At 40.7% G+C, this 18331-nt stretch overlaps 2 protein-coding genes across 3 annotated transcripts in view; one reads left to right on the top strand and one right to left on the bottom strand.

Annotated features, from left to right (window-relative positions):
* The first annotated feature begins 5882 nt into the window (after positions 1–5882).
* Positions 5883–12965, top strand: olmf4l1 (olfactomedin 4-like 1). Of its 2 annotated transcripts, none has more exons than XM_042495935.2 (7): positions 5883–6041; positions 6178–6303; positions 6476–6694; positions 8097–8250; positions 8910–9137; positions 11285–11453; positions 12148–12965. In XM_042495935.2, exons 1-7 carry the CDS (start codon positions 5988–5990, stop codon positions 12581–12583), a joined length of 1386 nt encoding a protein of 461 aa, XP_042351869.1. In that variant the 5' UTR covers positions 5883–5987; the 3' UTR covers positions 12584–12965. The 2 variants fall into 2 exon arrangements, with proteins under 2 accessions (XP_042351869.1, XP_087936750.1); XM_088080624.1 differs by having other exon boundaries at positions 5884–6041; positions 6459–6694.
* A 598-nt stretch (positions 12966–13563) lies between these two features.
* Positions 13564–18331, bottom strand: part of ndrg4 (NDRG family member 4) — an 88560-nt gene continuing 83792 nt past the window's right edge. The window contains 1 exon segment of the mRNA XM_088080623.1: positions 13564–18021. Coding sequence (XP_087936749.1) covers positions 17867–18021 — 155 coding nt within the window. The 3' untranslated portion in view covers positions 13564–17866.

The raw sequence follows: 18331 nt of genomic DNA, 5'->3' as shown, positions 1-18331 counted from the left end.
GACAGCCAGATAACGCAAAGCATATTCAATTTTGCTTTTTTGAAGGATACGCCGCAAATCCTCATATTGCCAGCGTTTGCCCTGTACTTCTTGGGTGTAATCTTGGAAAAAGTGGACCCTCATGCCATTCCATGTTATTTGTTTCTTCCTCTTTGCCGCAGCTAAGACAGCCGACTTTGCTTTGTCGCACAGAAAGCAGACGATTACATGCCTTGAGTTGTTTGCAGGTGCAGGGCCTATGCGATGGATTCTGTCGATTTCATACCAGGCATCATCTTTTATATCCAATGCCGCACACAATACGGTTTTCAAAAATTCTTCCAGATCATGACCCTCTGTGCGCTTGCTAACACCTGAGATTCTAACGTTCTGGCGCCGGGAAAATCCTTCCCGAGCCGTCAGCTTTCCTTGCAGTTGTTGTTTCTGCTTTACCAGATTCTCCATAATTGGGTTAGCTTTAGCCTCCTCATTCTCCAACCTGGAGATTCTAGTTTCTGCTTCAGCAATCCTGCCGCAGACGTTGTTAACTGTCCTCTCAGAAACTCAATGCCGTTTTTTACACCATTCATATCTTTGGCCAAGTTCTCCAGGAGAGTTCGGATATTGGTCAGCTCAGTTAACACATTTTCATTCAGAGGAATCTCCAAATTGGCAGGTGCTGCCATCTTAGCCAGATCCAGGGAGTCCGCCGTCGGCTTGCCTCATTGACTTTTGAGAGGGTTTGCAAGTAAAATATTTACTTTTCTGACTCATCTTGATTTGCAAGATCTTTTCCACTTCACTCCACAAAACTTTAACAACTAAAAATAAAAATTTTAAGGGGGATTTTTGTTGAGTAAAAAAAAAAAGCGAAACCAGTTCTATTAAAAATGTATTGTTGCCTTGTCTTTCCAACAATTAATAGAAAAGTATTGATAGTGGTATCAATGCTGCTCGTGCTGTGGCTGCACCTCCAGCTCACCTTGGTCATGGTCATGGTTGTGCTGTTGCTGTGTTCCTGTCTGAGGCTGCGCCTGTGTCGTGGGCCTAGGTTGCGCAGATGCCATTATCCTGCTCGACCTTCTATTGCCATTATTATGCGTCATGCCTCCACTATTAATATAAGCATGGGACTCTTATCAGCAACTTCGACATTTGTAGGTAACATCACATGCTATCATAGAGTGCATTTAGTAATCTTACATCTATCACTGTTGTTATATAATATGCTATTGTTACCATTATTGCTGTGCTTCTCACCCCCTCTTTTTCTCTTTCTCTTTCTCTTTCCTCTTTGTCATTACTGTAATTTAATTGTAATTTATGACATCTATTACACGTCTGTCCGTCCTGGAAGAGGGATCTCTCCTCAGTAGCTCTTCTTGAGGTTTCTTTAATTTTTTTCCCATGTTACAGGGATTTTTTGGGGAGCTTTTCCTCAGACAATGCGAGGGTCTAAGGACATAGGGATGTCATATGCTGTAAAGCCCTCTGAGGCAAACTGTGTTTTGTGATAATGGGCTATATAAAAAAATTGAATTGAAAATTGAATTGATAAAGACTCAGATCATTAAGGAGTCTCAATAATGGTATCAATACGTATATATATATATATATATATATATATATATATATATATATATATATATATATATATATATATATATATATATGTATATATAACAATTTACAGTCCCCATTCCTATTCAAAGCTAAGCCTGAGACATTTTTCACACTCCTAATTCAGATACAGTAGATAAGACTATGGATTCATGGATTCATTCTGGCCTGAGTGATGTGACTCAACGATGGAAAATCCAAATGAGGTAGGGAAGCAGTGACCAAGACCATGGTTCTTTGGAAAGTGAACAGATGTATCTGTGGATGTGGTTACAGGTTTCAGGAACAGAAAGTGATCACTCTGCACTGAGTGCAGAAAATATCTACTAATAAATACCACGTTCAGACAGAAGGCAACATTTCAATTTCATGTTTAATTCTGTGGTTTGTGAAAGCATAATGTGTTTGATTAGCATGTCTTGTGCATGCTAAGCTCTTTTCATAGTACCTCAAGTACAATAAACATGTTCAAACCAATACATGAGGGGGTTTTGTGCCTACACCTAACCAAATGTTCATCTCAGCATAAAATTAAAAATTTAAACATAAAGTTTCAACATATCTTCTACATAAATGTACAAATTTACCAAACAAAAGCAACATATCCTTGTTTTACTAAAACACACAAAGCCAACATTTATACTGGTGACTGGGTTGAAATGATACATAATCCAATACCGTCTTTGTAATTTATTTTGCCCATAAAAGAACACTGGGGCAAACAGAAGAATGTGTGCAGGAGGACCAACCACAGTTGTATAAAGAGCAAGAAAGTCCACAGGATGGGAGCAGTGATGGGTAAGCAATCACTTTCAATCAGAATCCTGCTGTTTGTGTCTCATCAAACCAAAAGTCAGGTGAGCTATTTCATCAACAACTATGTGCTAGTATGTGTTGCATACTTTGCAAGTGACATATTTTATGTGACATCTTGCATGTACAGCATGTAATGTTACATTATGTTAGTAACAAATATATACGTAAATAAATACGTATTTTAAGCCAAATCTTGATGGTTTTTTTTTTGTTTGTTTGTTTTGTTTTTAAAATCTAACCACAGTCTTTTGTTGCTTAAACCTAATCACCTACTTTTCTTCCCCTAACATAAGGAAGTAAAATAAAACTTTTTTTTTTTTACGTATTATCTCAGTATATGTTGTGTGAGTATGCAAATAATGTACAGCTAGAATTACCATCACATGGTTGTATGCCTCAGCTCATCAGTCAAGTTGCACTTAAGTTTATGTTTTTGAAAACATGGATGCTTTGCACACATCTTCCCCCTGGCAGCACAGAAGATCTCTACAATCAGCACAGTTTCAAGGTTAGTGTCGCCAATTCATTGTCTGACTGAATGTCTGCCCTTCTGTTCCTGAGATATGATGTTGAACAATAGCTAGAAAAGTGTTTTTATTGAAAATTTTGATGTCAAAAACACGTTAGCACTTCATCATTTTATCCTATTAGAAATATGTTTAAATTTGAGCGTACAAATTCTTGAGTTATGGCCAAAAACATGTTTTTTGACCTGTGATCTTTGGCCACCAAATTCTAATCATTTCATTCTCGAGTCCAAGTTGACCAGTGGCGTGTCCAGACTTTTTTTTTACAGGGCTTGCCCAAGTAGAGAACTGACCTGTGCAGGGGTGGCATGAAGCATGAGTGTTGCTGCAGGCACACAAGTTGGCATATCTTTAATTTACAATTTTTATCTCCACTCCCCATACCTACTTTCATTGTTTACATTGCAGTGTTTGACATTCCAACACATTCTCATTACGAAATTGTCATATGTTACTGCTCTGTCAGGACCTGCCACATCTACCAATGATGTTTTAGTTATCCTTCTGCATAAGCTGTTTACACTGTGGGATGACGTTACACTGATGTCAACAAATGCACATGGTGGGAGTCGCAGCCCATTACTGTGATGTCACAGCATGCAGAAAGCAGCTGTCATGATCAAGGTCAAGTTATCTTACCTTTATCCTTACCTTATCTTTATTTTGTTCATTTCATTTTATGTCTTGTGTTTCCTGTTTGTTTTACTTTGAAATCACTAACCCCTGTCTCTGTTTCAGGTGTGTTCCTGTCTGCCCTGCACCCTGATTTTTGCCTTTGAGGACTGGTTTCGTGTGTTCGGCATTTGAGTTCCTCTTTTGGTGACTTGTTCATGACAGCAGCACAGTTCTTATGTTTACACAACAGCGTGGACTGTCACGATGGTTGGCATTAGGCAACAAAGTTATGGATGGTTAGGTTTAGGCAAAAGAGGCACATGGTGAGGTGTAAAGAAAAAAACGCACACATCCACACAGGAAGCGAACTCCAAAGTCTTGCACAAAAGTCAGTTGTTTGTAGAACCCATTCACCTCCGTGCCCAGCTGCTTGCCTTGTGTTCTTGTGCTCCCTTTATAACATTGTTACTTGCAGTGATATTACCCAACGCTGTCCTTAAGTGTTTCATGAGCACACAACCAGTTACGTCAGGCCGCGTTCTCATGTGACACCCATGCACGTTGCATGAGGATGCGCATGGTGCCCTCTGGCCATCCACCAGCATATAATAACAATGCCACTGGTTCTGTCTGATCGCGTTCTCATCTGACAATGTCCAGCATTTAGTTTAAAAGACAAATATAGACTTACCAATCACAACAAAGTAGAGTGACATCGTACAAATGTAGACACTACTCTGGCATATTACTGCCATTCAGGTTTAAGACTGAATTGCAAGACTTAAGCTTATTTTCCAAACAATTTACACTGACTGGGCAGATAGCCAATCATAATGGGATGGCATCTAAGATGGGCAATCAGATTTCAGGGGTGACCCATGCCACCTGAGCCTACTCCCTAGACATGCTCCTGAAGTGGATGGTTGTGTTTATTTGAGGAAACCCCTGCAAGGCCTTCTTCAGATATGGTGTCCCAAGAATGAGACAAATTCAAGGTCACAATGAATGACATTTGACCTATGACCACCAAAATCTGATCAGTTCATCCTTGAATCCAAGTTAGTGCCAAATATGTAAAAAAGCCCTGAAGGTGTTCCTGAAATACCATGCTCACAAGAATGAGACAGACAAGGTCACAGTGATCTTGTCCTTCCACCAAAATGGAATGAGTTAGTCCTTGAGTCCAAATGAATATGTGTGCCACATTTGAAGAAATTCCCTTTGGACATTTGCAAAATATTGTGTTCACAAGAATGATATGGATGCAAGGTCACAGTGATCTTGACCTTTGATCTATGACAACCAAAATCTAATCAGTTCATCATTAAGTCAAAGTAAACATTTGTGCCAAATATGAATTCCCTCAAGGTGTTCTAGAGATATCATGTTCACAAGGATAAGATAGATGAGGTCACAGTGGCCTTGACCTTTAACCTTTGACCACCAAGATGTAATCATTTCAGTCCAAGTAGACTTCTGTGCTAAATTTGAAGATATTTCCTCAAGGCATTCTTGAGATATTGCAGCTGCATATGCTAATGTGTGTAAAAACAACAGTGCAGTGTGTGCACAGTTTAAGCTGTTGTCAGTGAATAAATGCTACAACTCCTCATGACCCAAGCAAGTGGACCAGCTGTTACAATGACAATATTTGATCTTAACTTAAGATGAGATGTATGTTTCTGTTATTGTTACTGTAACAATTATTAACACTTGTTAATTATTGTTCATGGTTTAGTTTTTATTGATTATGTGAATGTGTGATGCGAATTTGTAAATAGTTTTTTAAGATTATTATTTATTTTTTTTATTTTATTCAATAGGACAGCTACAGCGTGAGAGGGGGACAGAGAGGAGATGACATGCAGCAAAGGGCTTAACCTGCGCCACTGCAGCAAGGACATAGCCTTTGTACATTGGGCACCCACTTTAAGCAGGTGAGTTAATGGGCACCACTTGTAAATAGTGTTTTTAATTCATATTTATATATCAAAGCATACTTCAAACTGTTAAGAGCTAATGTATCGATTTCAAATTAAAATTGGCCTTTGCAATTTAAAAAAATCTATTCTTTCACATTGACAATCATTTTGTGCTTTATTTTGAAAAAGTATAATTTTTGCATCAGAAAAAAAGACATTACCCAACCTTCTTCAAAATATTTTAAGTAATAGCTTTCTGTATTTATGGAATTTTTATCTTGTCATGAAAAATATTCTGTGTTGCTGCAATCTCAGCCGCAGCAAGGAAGTGATCACATTCTAAGGAAACGTGACTCTTTGCACACACACACACGCCTATCACACGAGCACATTTACTCCTTTACATGCAGAGGTTAGTGGGAGTGTTCACAAGTTAGAAGCTCCTGCTAAGATCACACACACACTGTGCTCAGGGACTGATTCATTCACCACTGCTCTCTAATCCAACATGAAGCTGTGTGAGATCCTTCCACTGTTTGCTCTGTTCACCTTTACTCAACAGGTAAGAAAAAACAGTAATACAGTTAGAATTTCTTTTAAATTATGGATACAAATGATAATACACTGCCCATTTTAAATGAAGATTTATTTAGTATTTATCTTTTTTACATGCCACATTTATTGTTGTTTATTTCAAGGCAACGTCACCACAAGATAAGTGTGCATGTGAGTTGATTAATTCAGAGAAGGCATTCCCTCATGACAAATTCAGCACAGTGGAGGACCAATCATCAAAATGCAACAGCAACATCACCCCACAGAAGGTAAGTAGCTGTGTTTTTCTCTAAACTTCACTGTCAAGAACACAACTTCTCTGAGCAGCTGTAAAGCTGTTCTAATAATTACAATAATAGTAGTAAACAGAGTCCCATATGAATGCATTATTGCTGCTGAAGTTGTGAGTAATGTGTGAGCACAGTGTGGATCTGTCTGCAGACTATGGAGATGGAGAGTCTGCTGCTTGGTTTGGAGCGTCGTCTGCCGCAGCTGCAGGAAGACGTGTCGATGCTGGAGAGGGAAGATGATGGAGAGCTCTATGCAGTTGTCAGCCTGCAAGTGATTGAGAATGAACTGAGGGAGATCAATCAGCTCATCGACAGGCTCAACAGGACCACACTGGGAAACCAGCGTCTAACCAACGATTCCACTAAACAGGTAGAGTCAAATACCAGCTGCTCAGCACTGATATCATTCAAGAAGGCAGCATCTGTGTACAAGCCTGCTGGATTTCACTATCTATAGATTAAATTAAACATAGAAATATTTAGTGTAATGTTCTTTAACCCTTTGAAACCTGAGCAAATTGTCTTGATTACTTTCAAATATGAAAAAAGGCAATGAGCAACTTATAGAAAGAAATAACCCAAAAATTAGCAACAAATTAGAAAAAAGTACAAGAAAATTCGAGGGAATAACAGAAACAAAAAAGGAAACAAGGAAATGATCATTACAATAATTCTGTCACATAACTTTAAATATAGAATTATAATTATAGTTTTTGCAACATTTTTCCCTAGCTCTAAAAAAATAATGTCCTAAATCTACATTTCTTGTGAAGTTGCTCATGGCAGTGTTTCATATGTTTTCAAAAGAAATCAATCTAATTTGCTCGGTGCTCAGAATACCTGTGTGAGGCCTCTAAACACAGCACAAGAAGATCAATGTCAATCCAGGTGTTAAAGGGAAAAAAAGTGTTCCTATGAAAAAAATAATTTTGCAGATAGATTGTTGTTGTGAAGGACCTGGGGGACGCAGCCCATTGGCTGTCACTGCTCAGTCTCATCCACTTCTTTCAACCTAGGGCATTCCTCTGCAGGTGCAGGTTGTTAGTAATTAAAGTTCAGAGTTCGCAGGAGTCCACAGGCAGAATGAATTCTGAAACACATGTCCGATTAATACCGTAAATTCTAAAACATGCAATGAACAAATAAAAACATGTACAACAACCATGCCATAAAAGTTAATAATTAAAATAATTCTTACCAAACACGGACAGTAAACACTTGTTTTCTACCTTATGAAACATACGAAATAAAAAAGATTCCACATCTGCAGACTAGACAATACTTTCTTCATCATAGTGACATCACTAAGACTCAGTACGATTTGAAATGTGTACCTTTGCTGTCATCTGGTGGTATCACAAGTGACAACAGCAGAGAGGTATGATAATCATACCAAAAAGTACAAATAGTAACTAACTAATGTATTCTACATGAAGATTTGAGCCCCTGTTGACCCTGTGGACCTGTGTATGCATCAGAGCTCATACAGAGTATATGGACTCACACCTTTATACAGAGCTGTAACACTACAGTTTTTTTTATTATTTTGAAAACTAATTCTATATGGTAGTTGTTTTATCAAAATTAGCAAAATATTAATTGTTGTGAATTTGTAATTTGAAATTGATGACTTTTGATTAACTTTTGAGCTGATTGTCTCTCTTCATCAGTGTATAAGTCAGCGCAGCTTCACTGTGTGTGTATGTGTCTGTTTGTGTGTGTGTGTGTGTGTGTGTGTGTGTGTGTGTGTGTGTGTGTGTTGCGCTGCTCAGCTGGAGGAACTGAGAGCAGAGATGCAGGAGCTGGAGACGTATGATACCATGCAGGTGATAAAGACACAAAAATCCAACCTACGCCTGAGGAAAGACCTGGAGCAGTGCAGGACTGGAGCTCACACCATCACCCATCCTACCCAGCCTCCACATGGTGTGCCCCTAAATCACACTAAGCTCCAGAGTGTGGGGAATTATGTTTTTACTTCTCTTTCCTCTCCACTGGAGGCCAGCAGATAGATGACACATCACTCTGGTTGTGTAGCTTTTGCATCTTGATCTTCATAAATTCACATTGTCAACTCACAGAAACTCTCCTGATCTAATTTGTGTTTATAATGAGCTGCCTTATGTTTTACCCACAAGCAGTCAGATGTGGTCAGTTCTTAATACACACAACATCAGATGTCCCACAAATGAGGCCTTTCACAGCTTTGGAGGGCCTTCCTCACTAGGAGCCTATACACCCTAGAAATGAACTGTGGCAAGCTATCAGCACCTTTTACCATAATTAAGAAAGAATAAACAACCAGAGGATGCCTCACTCAAGCAGCTGTACTTATTTAACCCTTTGAAACCTGAGCATTTGGCTTTTTTTCTTTTCTTTTTTTCAAAAACACGAGAATAAGGTAACAAGCAACTTAACAAAAAATGGCCCCCCGAAAATAGTAAGAAATTAGTAAAAAGATACTCCTTGTGGGTTTTTTTTTCTTGTATTTTCGAAAGATCAGGTTTCAAAGGTTTACATGGTTGTAAAAAGTGTTGTTGGTCCAGGTAAAGGGTTAATGCAATTTCTTTGTCTCTTGTTCTAAGGTTACTGCCCCCACGGCCAATTTGTGAACATTACCAGGCCAAGGTTGCACACAGCAGGAGAGTACCCTGGCTCCTACAAGTATGGAGCCTGGGGTCAGGATCCCAAGCCAGAGGCGGGGAGGGAGAGATGGTATTGGTTGGTAATGTTGACCTCTGGCAACAAATTCTCCAATTATGTCCGTCTCTACTCCAGTCTAAGCTCTCTCATCGTTGGGGTGAGCCAGCCAGGTAAACAGCTCATGCTGTTGGTCTCTGTGTAGGGTACTGGGATTTGCAGTCAGCTGAAGTCTTTCTGGTATTCTTCCTCTAAAGAACATGAACAAATGTGAAACTACAAAACATCCATCCATCCATTTTCTTCTACTTATCCGGGGGGCAGGTCACGTGGGCAACAGGTGAAGCAGAATATTCCAGACATCCCTCTCCCCAGCAATGCTTTCCAGCTAGTCCTGGGGGATCCCAAGGGGTTCCCAGGCCAGACAAGATATGTAATCCCTCTAGTGGGTTCTGGGTTGGCACGGGCCTCCTACCAGAAGAACATGCCTGGAACACCTCCAACGGGAGGCACCCAGGAGGCATCCTGATTAGATGCTAGAGCCACCTCAACTGCCCCCTTTCGACGCAAAGGAGCAGCGGCTCTACTCCAGGCTCCTTCCGGATGTCTGAGCTCCTCACCCTGTCTCTAAGGCTGAGCCCAGCTACCCTGCAGAGGAAAATCATTTTGGCCACTTGTATCCACAATCTAATTCTTTCGGTCACTACCCAGAGCTCATGACCATAGGTGAGGGTTGCAACATAGATAAACTGGTAAATCAAGAGCTTCGCCCTCTGGGTCAACTCCTTCTTCACTGCAACAATCCGGTGGAACGCCCGCATAACTGCAGCATGCAGTAATGCGGCAGTTCTACCCTCACTCGTGAACAAGACTCTGAGATACTTGAACTCCTTCGCTTGGGGCAACAACCTTTCCCCCACTAATTTATCAATCCATTGTTTTCTGGCAGAAAACTATGGCCTCAGATTTGGAGGTGCTGACTCTCATCCCGACCACTTCACACTCGCCCGCAAAACTGCCCCAGTGTATGCTGACGGTCACGGTGTGATAAAGCCAACAGAACCACTTCATCTGCAAAAAGCAGAGATGTAATTCTGAGGTCCCAAAACTGGACCCCCTTCTCGCCCTGGCTACACCTTGAGATCCTGTCCATGAAAATCACAAAAAGGATTGAGAGACAAAGGGCAACCCTGGTGGAGGCCAACACCCACTGGGAAGGCATTTGACTTCACGCAGAGTATGCGGACACAGCTCTCACTTGGTTACACAAGGACCGGATGGCACGCAATGACCCCGGTACCCCGTACTCCCGCAGTACATCCCGCAGGACTCCCCAAGGGACACGGTCATAAGCCCTCTCCAAATCCACAAAACACCTGTAGACCAGATAGGCAAACTCCCACGCCCCCCTCCAGCAGCCTCGCAAGGGTAAAGAGCTGATCCGTTGTTCCACAACCAGGGCAGAATCCACATTGTTCCTCCTGAATCCAAAGTTCGACAATCGCTCGGAGCCTTCTTTCCAGCACCCTGGAGTAAACTTATCCGGGAAGGCTGAGCAGTGTGATACCCCGATAATTGGAGCACACTCTCCAGTCCCCTTTTTTAAAAATGGGAACCACCACCCCGGTCTGCCACTCCACAGGCACTGTACCTGACCTCCACATGACACTGAAAAGGAATGTTAGCCAAGCCAGCCCAATAATATCCAGAGCCTTCAGCATCTCAGGGCGAATTTCATCCACACCTTGCGCCTTGCCGGCAAGAAGCTTTTTGACTACCTCAGCAACCTCTGCCAGAGCTATGGATGAAGAATCCCTCGAGTCTTCAGATTCTGCCTCCTCCACAGAAGACGTGATGACTGGGTTCAGAAGTTCCTCAAAGTGTTCCTTCCACTGCTCAACAATATCCCCAGTCCGGGTCAGCAGTTTTCCTCCCCCTGCTGAACACAGCCTAAGACAAGCCCTGCTTTCCTTTCCAGAGATGTATCACGGTTTGCCAGAACTTTCTTGAGGCCAACCGAAAGTCCTCCTCCGTGGCGTCCCCAAACTCCTCCCACACCCGAGTTCTGGCATTAAAGAAGAGTACTGTATTGGATTTAAACCGTTAATTTCCCTTCTACAGTATTTACAAACAGAAGGATGAATTACTGTTTTTCCTTATTAATAGTAAGAAAGACAGAATATAGCTATACTTTGTCCTTTAAAATAGTATGGTAGGAATACAATTGACTGCTTTTTTTAATATTTAACAAATTATTACTATATTGACTTATGATTACATTTGCTCCTTCCTCTCCTGCTCCTTCTTGTTCTTCTTTCAGGTAATGTCCAGATCCATTCCTCCAACCCAACCACCAACACCATCCAGGGTCCAAATGTTGTCATGTATGGAGGGGCCTTGTACTATAATTGTTATAACCAAGATGCCGTTTGTCGATTCAACCTCACCACCAAAACTGTCTCCAACTTACAACTACCCAAAGGCACAAGGTTTGCTGCTTTTAAGATAATTTTCTACAAAACATAATAACACCATAAAACTAATAGCCACTGAACTCAGCCACTGAACAGGCTTATATTTGGGATAGGTATCTATAGGACGGGCTTTTAATTTCTTTCACATAAATTTGTTGCTCAGCAAAGATGGAAATGCAAGCAAACTGTTTCTTCAAACCTCTTTTTTGCATCTTTCTTCTTTACTTTGCCAGTGTTGCTTCTTCTCTGATGCTTATGGTTTTAAGTAAAATGAACTGAAGGATTGAATTGAGGGAATCCTACCAAGCTGACCATGTGTGCAGCATTTCCATATTGTTTAAACACTTTAAGTTTAAGTTTAAACACTAATATTTGTATGCGTAATCTAAGCATCTAACTAACATTATCTGCAGCAGGTAGCCAACAGCCTGCTTATATACATCCAAGAAACTCCCATAAAGATGAAATACATAGTAACTGGGCCTCTAATTGAGACAGGCCTTTATTTTTCAAAATGTGTCGCCACAGCAGGCTTGTAAAAGGCAGTCAGAGTCTCATTGGAACTAGGCTTATATTTTTATTATTTATGTGAGTTTTACAGTAGCCATAGAATCTTCAACATTTGCATGGAAATGTTTAAAAAATAATTTGAAGAATGGGAGATAAATCAAATCAACCTGTGTAAACCTGTTGTTTTTTTTCTTCTCAGGTATAACTCAAAGGGTAACTTTTGTCACCTTGATGAATGTTACCAGTTCACCGATCTGGACCTGGCGACAGATGAGTCAGGCGTCTGGGTGATCTATACCACCACCCAGGACTTTGGCAACTTGGTGCTGTCCAAGGTGGAGGAGACTGAACCACTGAGGCTCAGCCAAACCTGGCGCACCTCCGTCTACAAGCAGGGGGTGACCAACACCTTCGTAGTGTGCGGTGTGCTCTATGCAACGCGGTACATCGACAAAGATGTGGAGGAGGTCTTCTATTCGTTTGACACCAGGACGGGGTTGGAGAGGTTCAACGTCGGCGTCTTCATCAACAAGATGTCTCCTAACATTTATGCCCTGAACTACAGCCCTGTGAACCAGATGCTACATGCCTACTGCGACTCCCTCATGGTCTCCTATAAGGTTTTGTTCAATTAAATGGATAATGCTGATAGTTTCCACAAAAGCCTGAAATGCCCATATCTAAATAATGGATGAAGTAATAGTGATCAACATGAAATAAAGGTGACTCCTTAATAAAGCCCAACAAATATTAGAGGGGGTGCAAAATTACCTGTACCATACATGGTATGCATGGTAAATTTGGAAAGACCTGCATAGATTAATAGCAGATTAATTTATCTACATAGATTGTGGAAACATTGCATAAGGATTGTCGATAGACGATTTTTTAATATGGAAAGTTTTGTAAAGTCTATGGGATTGTCCAGAATCAGTCTAGCTGCATCAGGTGAGGAAGATATGTTAACAACATGTTGTCAAAACCTAATAAAATTTATTTTTAACAGTTTTAAATTCACTAATGTATGTAGCTGTTGATGTTGTCGATGTCTCATTACAATCTGGTCACCATGGTTGACATCTGTCTTAGAAACCTATAGTTGACTGTATATAGTTCCCATAGTCAAATTGGCATGATTTCTTTTAAAAACATGGGAAGAAGGCAATGAGCAACTGAACTAGAAATGATTAAAAAAATCGGCAAGAAATGAGTGAAATGTTAAGAAACTGAAAATAAGCAATTAAAAAGGGAATGAAAAGTAAAAAAAAAACAAAAAAAAACAAATAAGCAAATAATTTTGTTTACCCCCACCCACTTACAGCTAGTTTTCAGGGTCATTTTCTCATCACCTTTTACAAACTTATTAAAATTTGCTTCATATTTCTTACCTTGATCAGATTGCTCAGGATTCAAAGGTTTAAACGTTTGTTGAAGGTGTTTGAAAGCAAGACAAGTAAACTGATGTTGATCCAGGTTTCAAAGGGTTTAAAAATATGACTCTTGGAAATACATACAGGACATGTGATTCAGTTACAACTTAAGTAAGAGCTGCTCACCATATCTGGAAACAGCTGTCAATAAAACTGGAAATGATCAGACACATAACTCAACAGAATTCTGACATGAAGTCTTTATTTCTTACTTGTTACTTGATCAGTACATGGACAGAGACAGCTTACATTTTATATTAATTTATATGTAATATATTTAGACTTTACATGGCATAAATGAATGACAGCAAAGTAGGTAAGAAGCCTTCTACTGTTGTGAATAGAAACAAGCTCGTAGGGAAGACTCCCACAATATGAAAACCAGACATGAAAAAAAGAAGTTATTGCTCAATACAAATCAATCGTAATGGCAGTATGAAGAAGAATAGTAGTAGAACATGAACCAATATCATTATACCAAGAAAAGGATACACCCTAGTGTTGACTATAAAAAAAGAGAAAGTCCAGGGGAAGAGGAACAGAAATATGTTGAAGTTTTCTTCAAAATACAGTAATGTTAAAGTGTTTGGTTCAGGTCACCTGCTCTATAAATAGAAAGTATCTACAAGTACAAGGAGGAGCAAGGTCTATACAAACTGATCCAGTGCCAGCTAACAGGAGCTGTCTACTTTCACAAACCACTACTGAAGATCATTATTTATAGACCGTGAGGAGGAGCAGGAAGGAGCTGGGTTTTCATATACAGGGTTAAATGTCAAACGTGGGACAGAGGTGCAAACCATAGTGAGGGGTTCTGAGAGGCGTAGGTTGACAATACTGTACAGCACTTCAAAAAAGGACAAAATACATTCAGGAGCCCCCCAAGCAGTTTGGATAGAAGTTGTGTAGGAGGAAACCAGGTGAAGATTGCAGAAAATAGCTACAGTAAGTGAAGAGAGAAAACAAAGAAAGATGACCTCTGCCGCATGCAAACTTCCATGCCAATGAAATGAGCCCATGAGGTTCTGCACGGAGAAACTGAGGTGTTTGAACTTTCTAACATCCTCTCTTCTTCCCATTTCGCAAACATTTGACTATTTCACACAATTCAACAACAATTTCTGCAGCTTCATCAAAATCACATTCTTTTTTCCTTTAACATTCATTCATCCAGTCACTATAAATCAGGTCAAAATCTCTCTACATTTTCGTAATAATACTTGTCTTCTTTGCTTAACAAAAATAAGAAAAAAAAATCTGTTTGTCTCTAGGGCCCCCTGGTGTTCAGACACATGACTTACACTATCAACATTTTAAAAAGTGACTTCAGCTGATAGCCCTTTAAGGGTGCGACTAGGTTTGCCTGTGAGAGCCGGGGCACCTTGTGATGTTTTGGGGGAAAGGGGTTATTTTGGTTGGCTGGGGGTTGCCCTACATTCCGAGCTTGGCGCCCAAATGGCTCCAAAAAAGCCCCGCTTCTTACAGGCCACCACAGGAAAGCGCACACCTCAGCAATTGGAAGCTACACCCCTTCTGACAGGGGACCAAAGGGTTTATTGTAAAAATGGAAAGAGGTGACTGTGGTACATGGACGGTGTACATGAAACCAGGGGAGCCCTACTCTGATCTCTGACCATACTGTGATGAGGTATTCCAGTATTACAGCAGATAACAGCACACAGCCTCACTAGGCTAAAACTATACCTATATGCGTGTTCTACACTCGTGAGAATATGATTACACATCACATCAGAACATACACTGACCACAATGGATTCCTTCTTGTGTCTTTTTGTGTATTTATGTTTTACCTTTTGCTTAGTTCTCTTAGAGAGCACAGCCCACTTATTCAAGAAGGTGTTTGAACATATGTGTGTAGTTTGTGGTTGTGGACACTTGTGTATGTGTGTTTGTGTATATATGTGTGTGTGTTTGTGTGTTGGGGGGGTTAGCTTTGGTATATCCAAGGAGAGTGGCTGGGCTCTTTAAGGGAAGGCTGCTCTGAGTTCTTTGGTTGTAACCCACAAAGAGAAGTTGTTGGGTCGGGCCGGTCCTGCCTCGGTCCCCCTGGTCTAATTTGGTTTGGGTCAGAGTGTGATTGTCATCCTAGAGACCACAAAGAGCCGACTATGGCAAGAACCACATCCATGCAGTGGAGTTGCAGGATAATGATGCTGGTTGTATTGGTAGCTTTGTTTAAATATTCACAAATACGGTGCTAATGGAGAATGCCCTAATAGAAGATACTACTCAGACACTAGAATGCCCTAATATAACATTAACATTCACATGCATATACATGTTAATAAATACTTCCTTTAGACTATATTCATGTAGTATATTGGCTTAGACATGTGAGATGACGCAGTTTAAAGCTGCACTCAGCAACATTGCATTGACGTGACTTCAAAAGGCCGTATAAAAGTGAAGATTTGAATTTCCAAAAAAATCAATAATGCGATGGGTCATGCTCACCAGTCTGGCCTGTCTAGGACCACTAGACCACTTTTTGAGAGCTACTTATGCGACAGTGTGGTTTTGATTGGTTTTCCTGGGCAGAGAAGTGACGTAACAAACAGAACATTGATTAATTGGAAGTGTCTGTGGTGTCCTGATTAGTTTGCAATTTCAGCTCAAAAAGATACAATATTGTTCCTCTATTACGCATAATTCTATTTTCACTTCACATGCTTTAAGCAAGCACTGTACACGAGACTATTCATAGTTTTTTTTAGGCAATTACTTACTTCACTTTATACAATGTTGGCAATTTCACAGAGAGTAATTATAAGTGAGAAATTAATGTGTGTAAAAACAAGTCCAGTTCCAGTTGTTTGTTGATTGAGTGCTTCATAGTAACTTTACTGCTACATCTGCTACACTGGATTGTATGTTTGTATCAGTCATTTTATGCTTATTTAATACTAAACAATAGATGCACTCCAGTGGCTCAGAAATCACTGATTGTCATCTTGCTCAAACTAACATTATCCAAACTACAGTCTGGTTATACTTTACCTATATTAAGTACAGATTAAAATGGACAAAGTAATCAAAGTGGCTGGAGCTTAACATTAGCGTCAGCAAAGCTTCCTGGTGTGATGGCATGGTCCAGTCCGTTCTCACTCTGAACTCTTACAATACATCTGCTCTGTCAGTGATTTTGGCATAAAAACATAATGCCAAAAACCACCTTCCACATTCAACCAGTGTGGCTGGGTGGCGTCAGCTGTGAATATGCTTGATGGAACCAGTGGTGTTGTTATTATATGCTGGCGGTTGGCTGGATGGCATCAGGTGGGTCCACACACAAAGCTCACAGGTGGTGTCACTTAAGAAAGTGGCTGGACTGACGGAGCTGGTCATGTGCGCATGAAACACCGAAGGACAGTGTCAGGTAATAATGACAGCATCCCAAAGCATAAACAGCTAACACAGAGGGATACCTAAAAAGCCATAAGTAGTCGCAGAAGGTCACTGACAAAGCGGCAACATGTGATGAGTTGGCATGATAACATGTTGTTAGGTCTCAGTGTCTTTTACGACTGAATTCAAGAAATGTATGTTTGTACACTCTTAGCATAGTTAACAAGTTTAATATAAAATCTTACTGAGTGCAGCTTTAAGTCAGCATGGTGTACTCTAGCTATGCTCTTTGACTAAAACAACTAACTAATTCTGTCAAAGCACTTCAGGTGCACATGGCTACAGTAGGCTGTGTTCTGTTGTCTGTCAAATTCTGGACACATACCCTCTAACACTCACCAGTCACTCATAGAGAGAAATCTAACCATCTCTAACAAACAACACAGAAATACTGATATTTTGTTCGTACAGCAAAAAAATAAACTGGTTGCATAACACTGATGCATTTCACTTTGTCATTGTACCACCTCTGTTTTTGTTGCTGTGTCCTGCAGTTTCACCCCCTCTGACAGATTTCCATATGACGTTATTAACAGCAGCTCTTATCATATATTGCTGTGTGGACTGTTGACATAAACACTGTTACTTTGTGTGGTTGTGGAGGGTGGGTTCATGGGGGTGTTAGAGAGTGAGGAAACATTTAGCAAATACAAGAATGACATTGCAAGAACAAAAACAGTTGCTTAAATCTTTAGGTGCTCGGTGACAAAGTGGGGTCGAGGTGGATATTTAAAGGTGTGGCTGGAGGTTTCTATAGCAACACATATGGTATTTTACAGTGGAGAAGGGAAGAAGATGGCAGACAAAGGGATCTGGAGGAGAAAGATGAAGACAGAGAGAGCTGTATCCACCTTAGGTCATGAACTTTTCTTCCTTTTGCTGTCTCGCTCTTCCATCTCCCACGTCTGACTACGCAGAGGTAGTTGCACCTTCATTACTTCACATTTGCCTCTCACACCTCAATCCCTTTCATCTCTTCTTTGCTGTCACCCCTCCCATCTTGCCCTTTCTCTCTCCATCCCTCCAGCCCCTCCCTCCCTCTTTCTATGGCTCGCTAACTCCTCAGCAAGACACCTCCATGGTGTGGGTGACAGTCCCGACCCCCTCAGTGCTGTCAGAATGGGTGCAGGCCCGGGAGCGGGACCCGTCCATGGAGCTGGCGCTGGTCAGGGAGGCCGTCCTGGAACGAGCCAGGCGGGTCATACTGGCAGAGGGCACTGGGAACAGGCACCACAAAATAACAAATCAGCATCACTTTTTGTAACTTACAAAAATTTTTAAAAAAAGATGTTATATTGTGGATATGTTGGGAGTACATGCTAATGTGTAGAACTGAAGAATTTCCTTTTTTTAAAGCTGGTGGGAAAAGACAGCTGACTGTTTCATAAACCGGCCCAGGATGGTTCGGGTTGTTCATTACAGCGGTCATTGTGGCTACACGGAGACACATTGACAGCATCATGCACTTTGTGTTATACAAAGCTCAATTGTTCTTCTATTACTTCATTATTATGGAATTGCATTAAA

Source organism: Plectropomus leopardus, chromosome 7, assembly GCF_026936395.1.
Source record: "Plectropomus leopardus strain MGB_pleo_1.0 chromosome 7, ASM2693639v1, whole genome shotgun sequence".
Taxonomy (NCBI): Eukaryota; Metazoa; Chordata; class Actinopteri; order Perciformes; family Serranidae; genus Plectropomus; species Plectropomus leopardus.
This window is presented reverse-complemented; position numbering and strand designations above follow the sequence as displayed.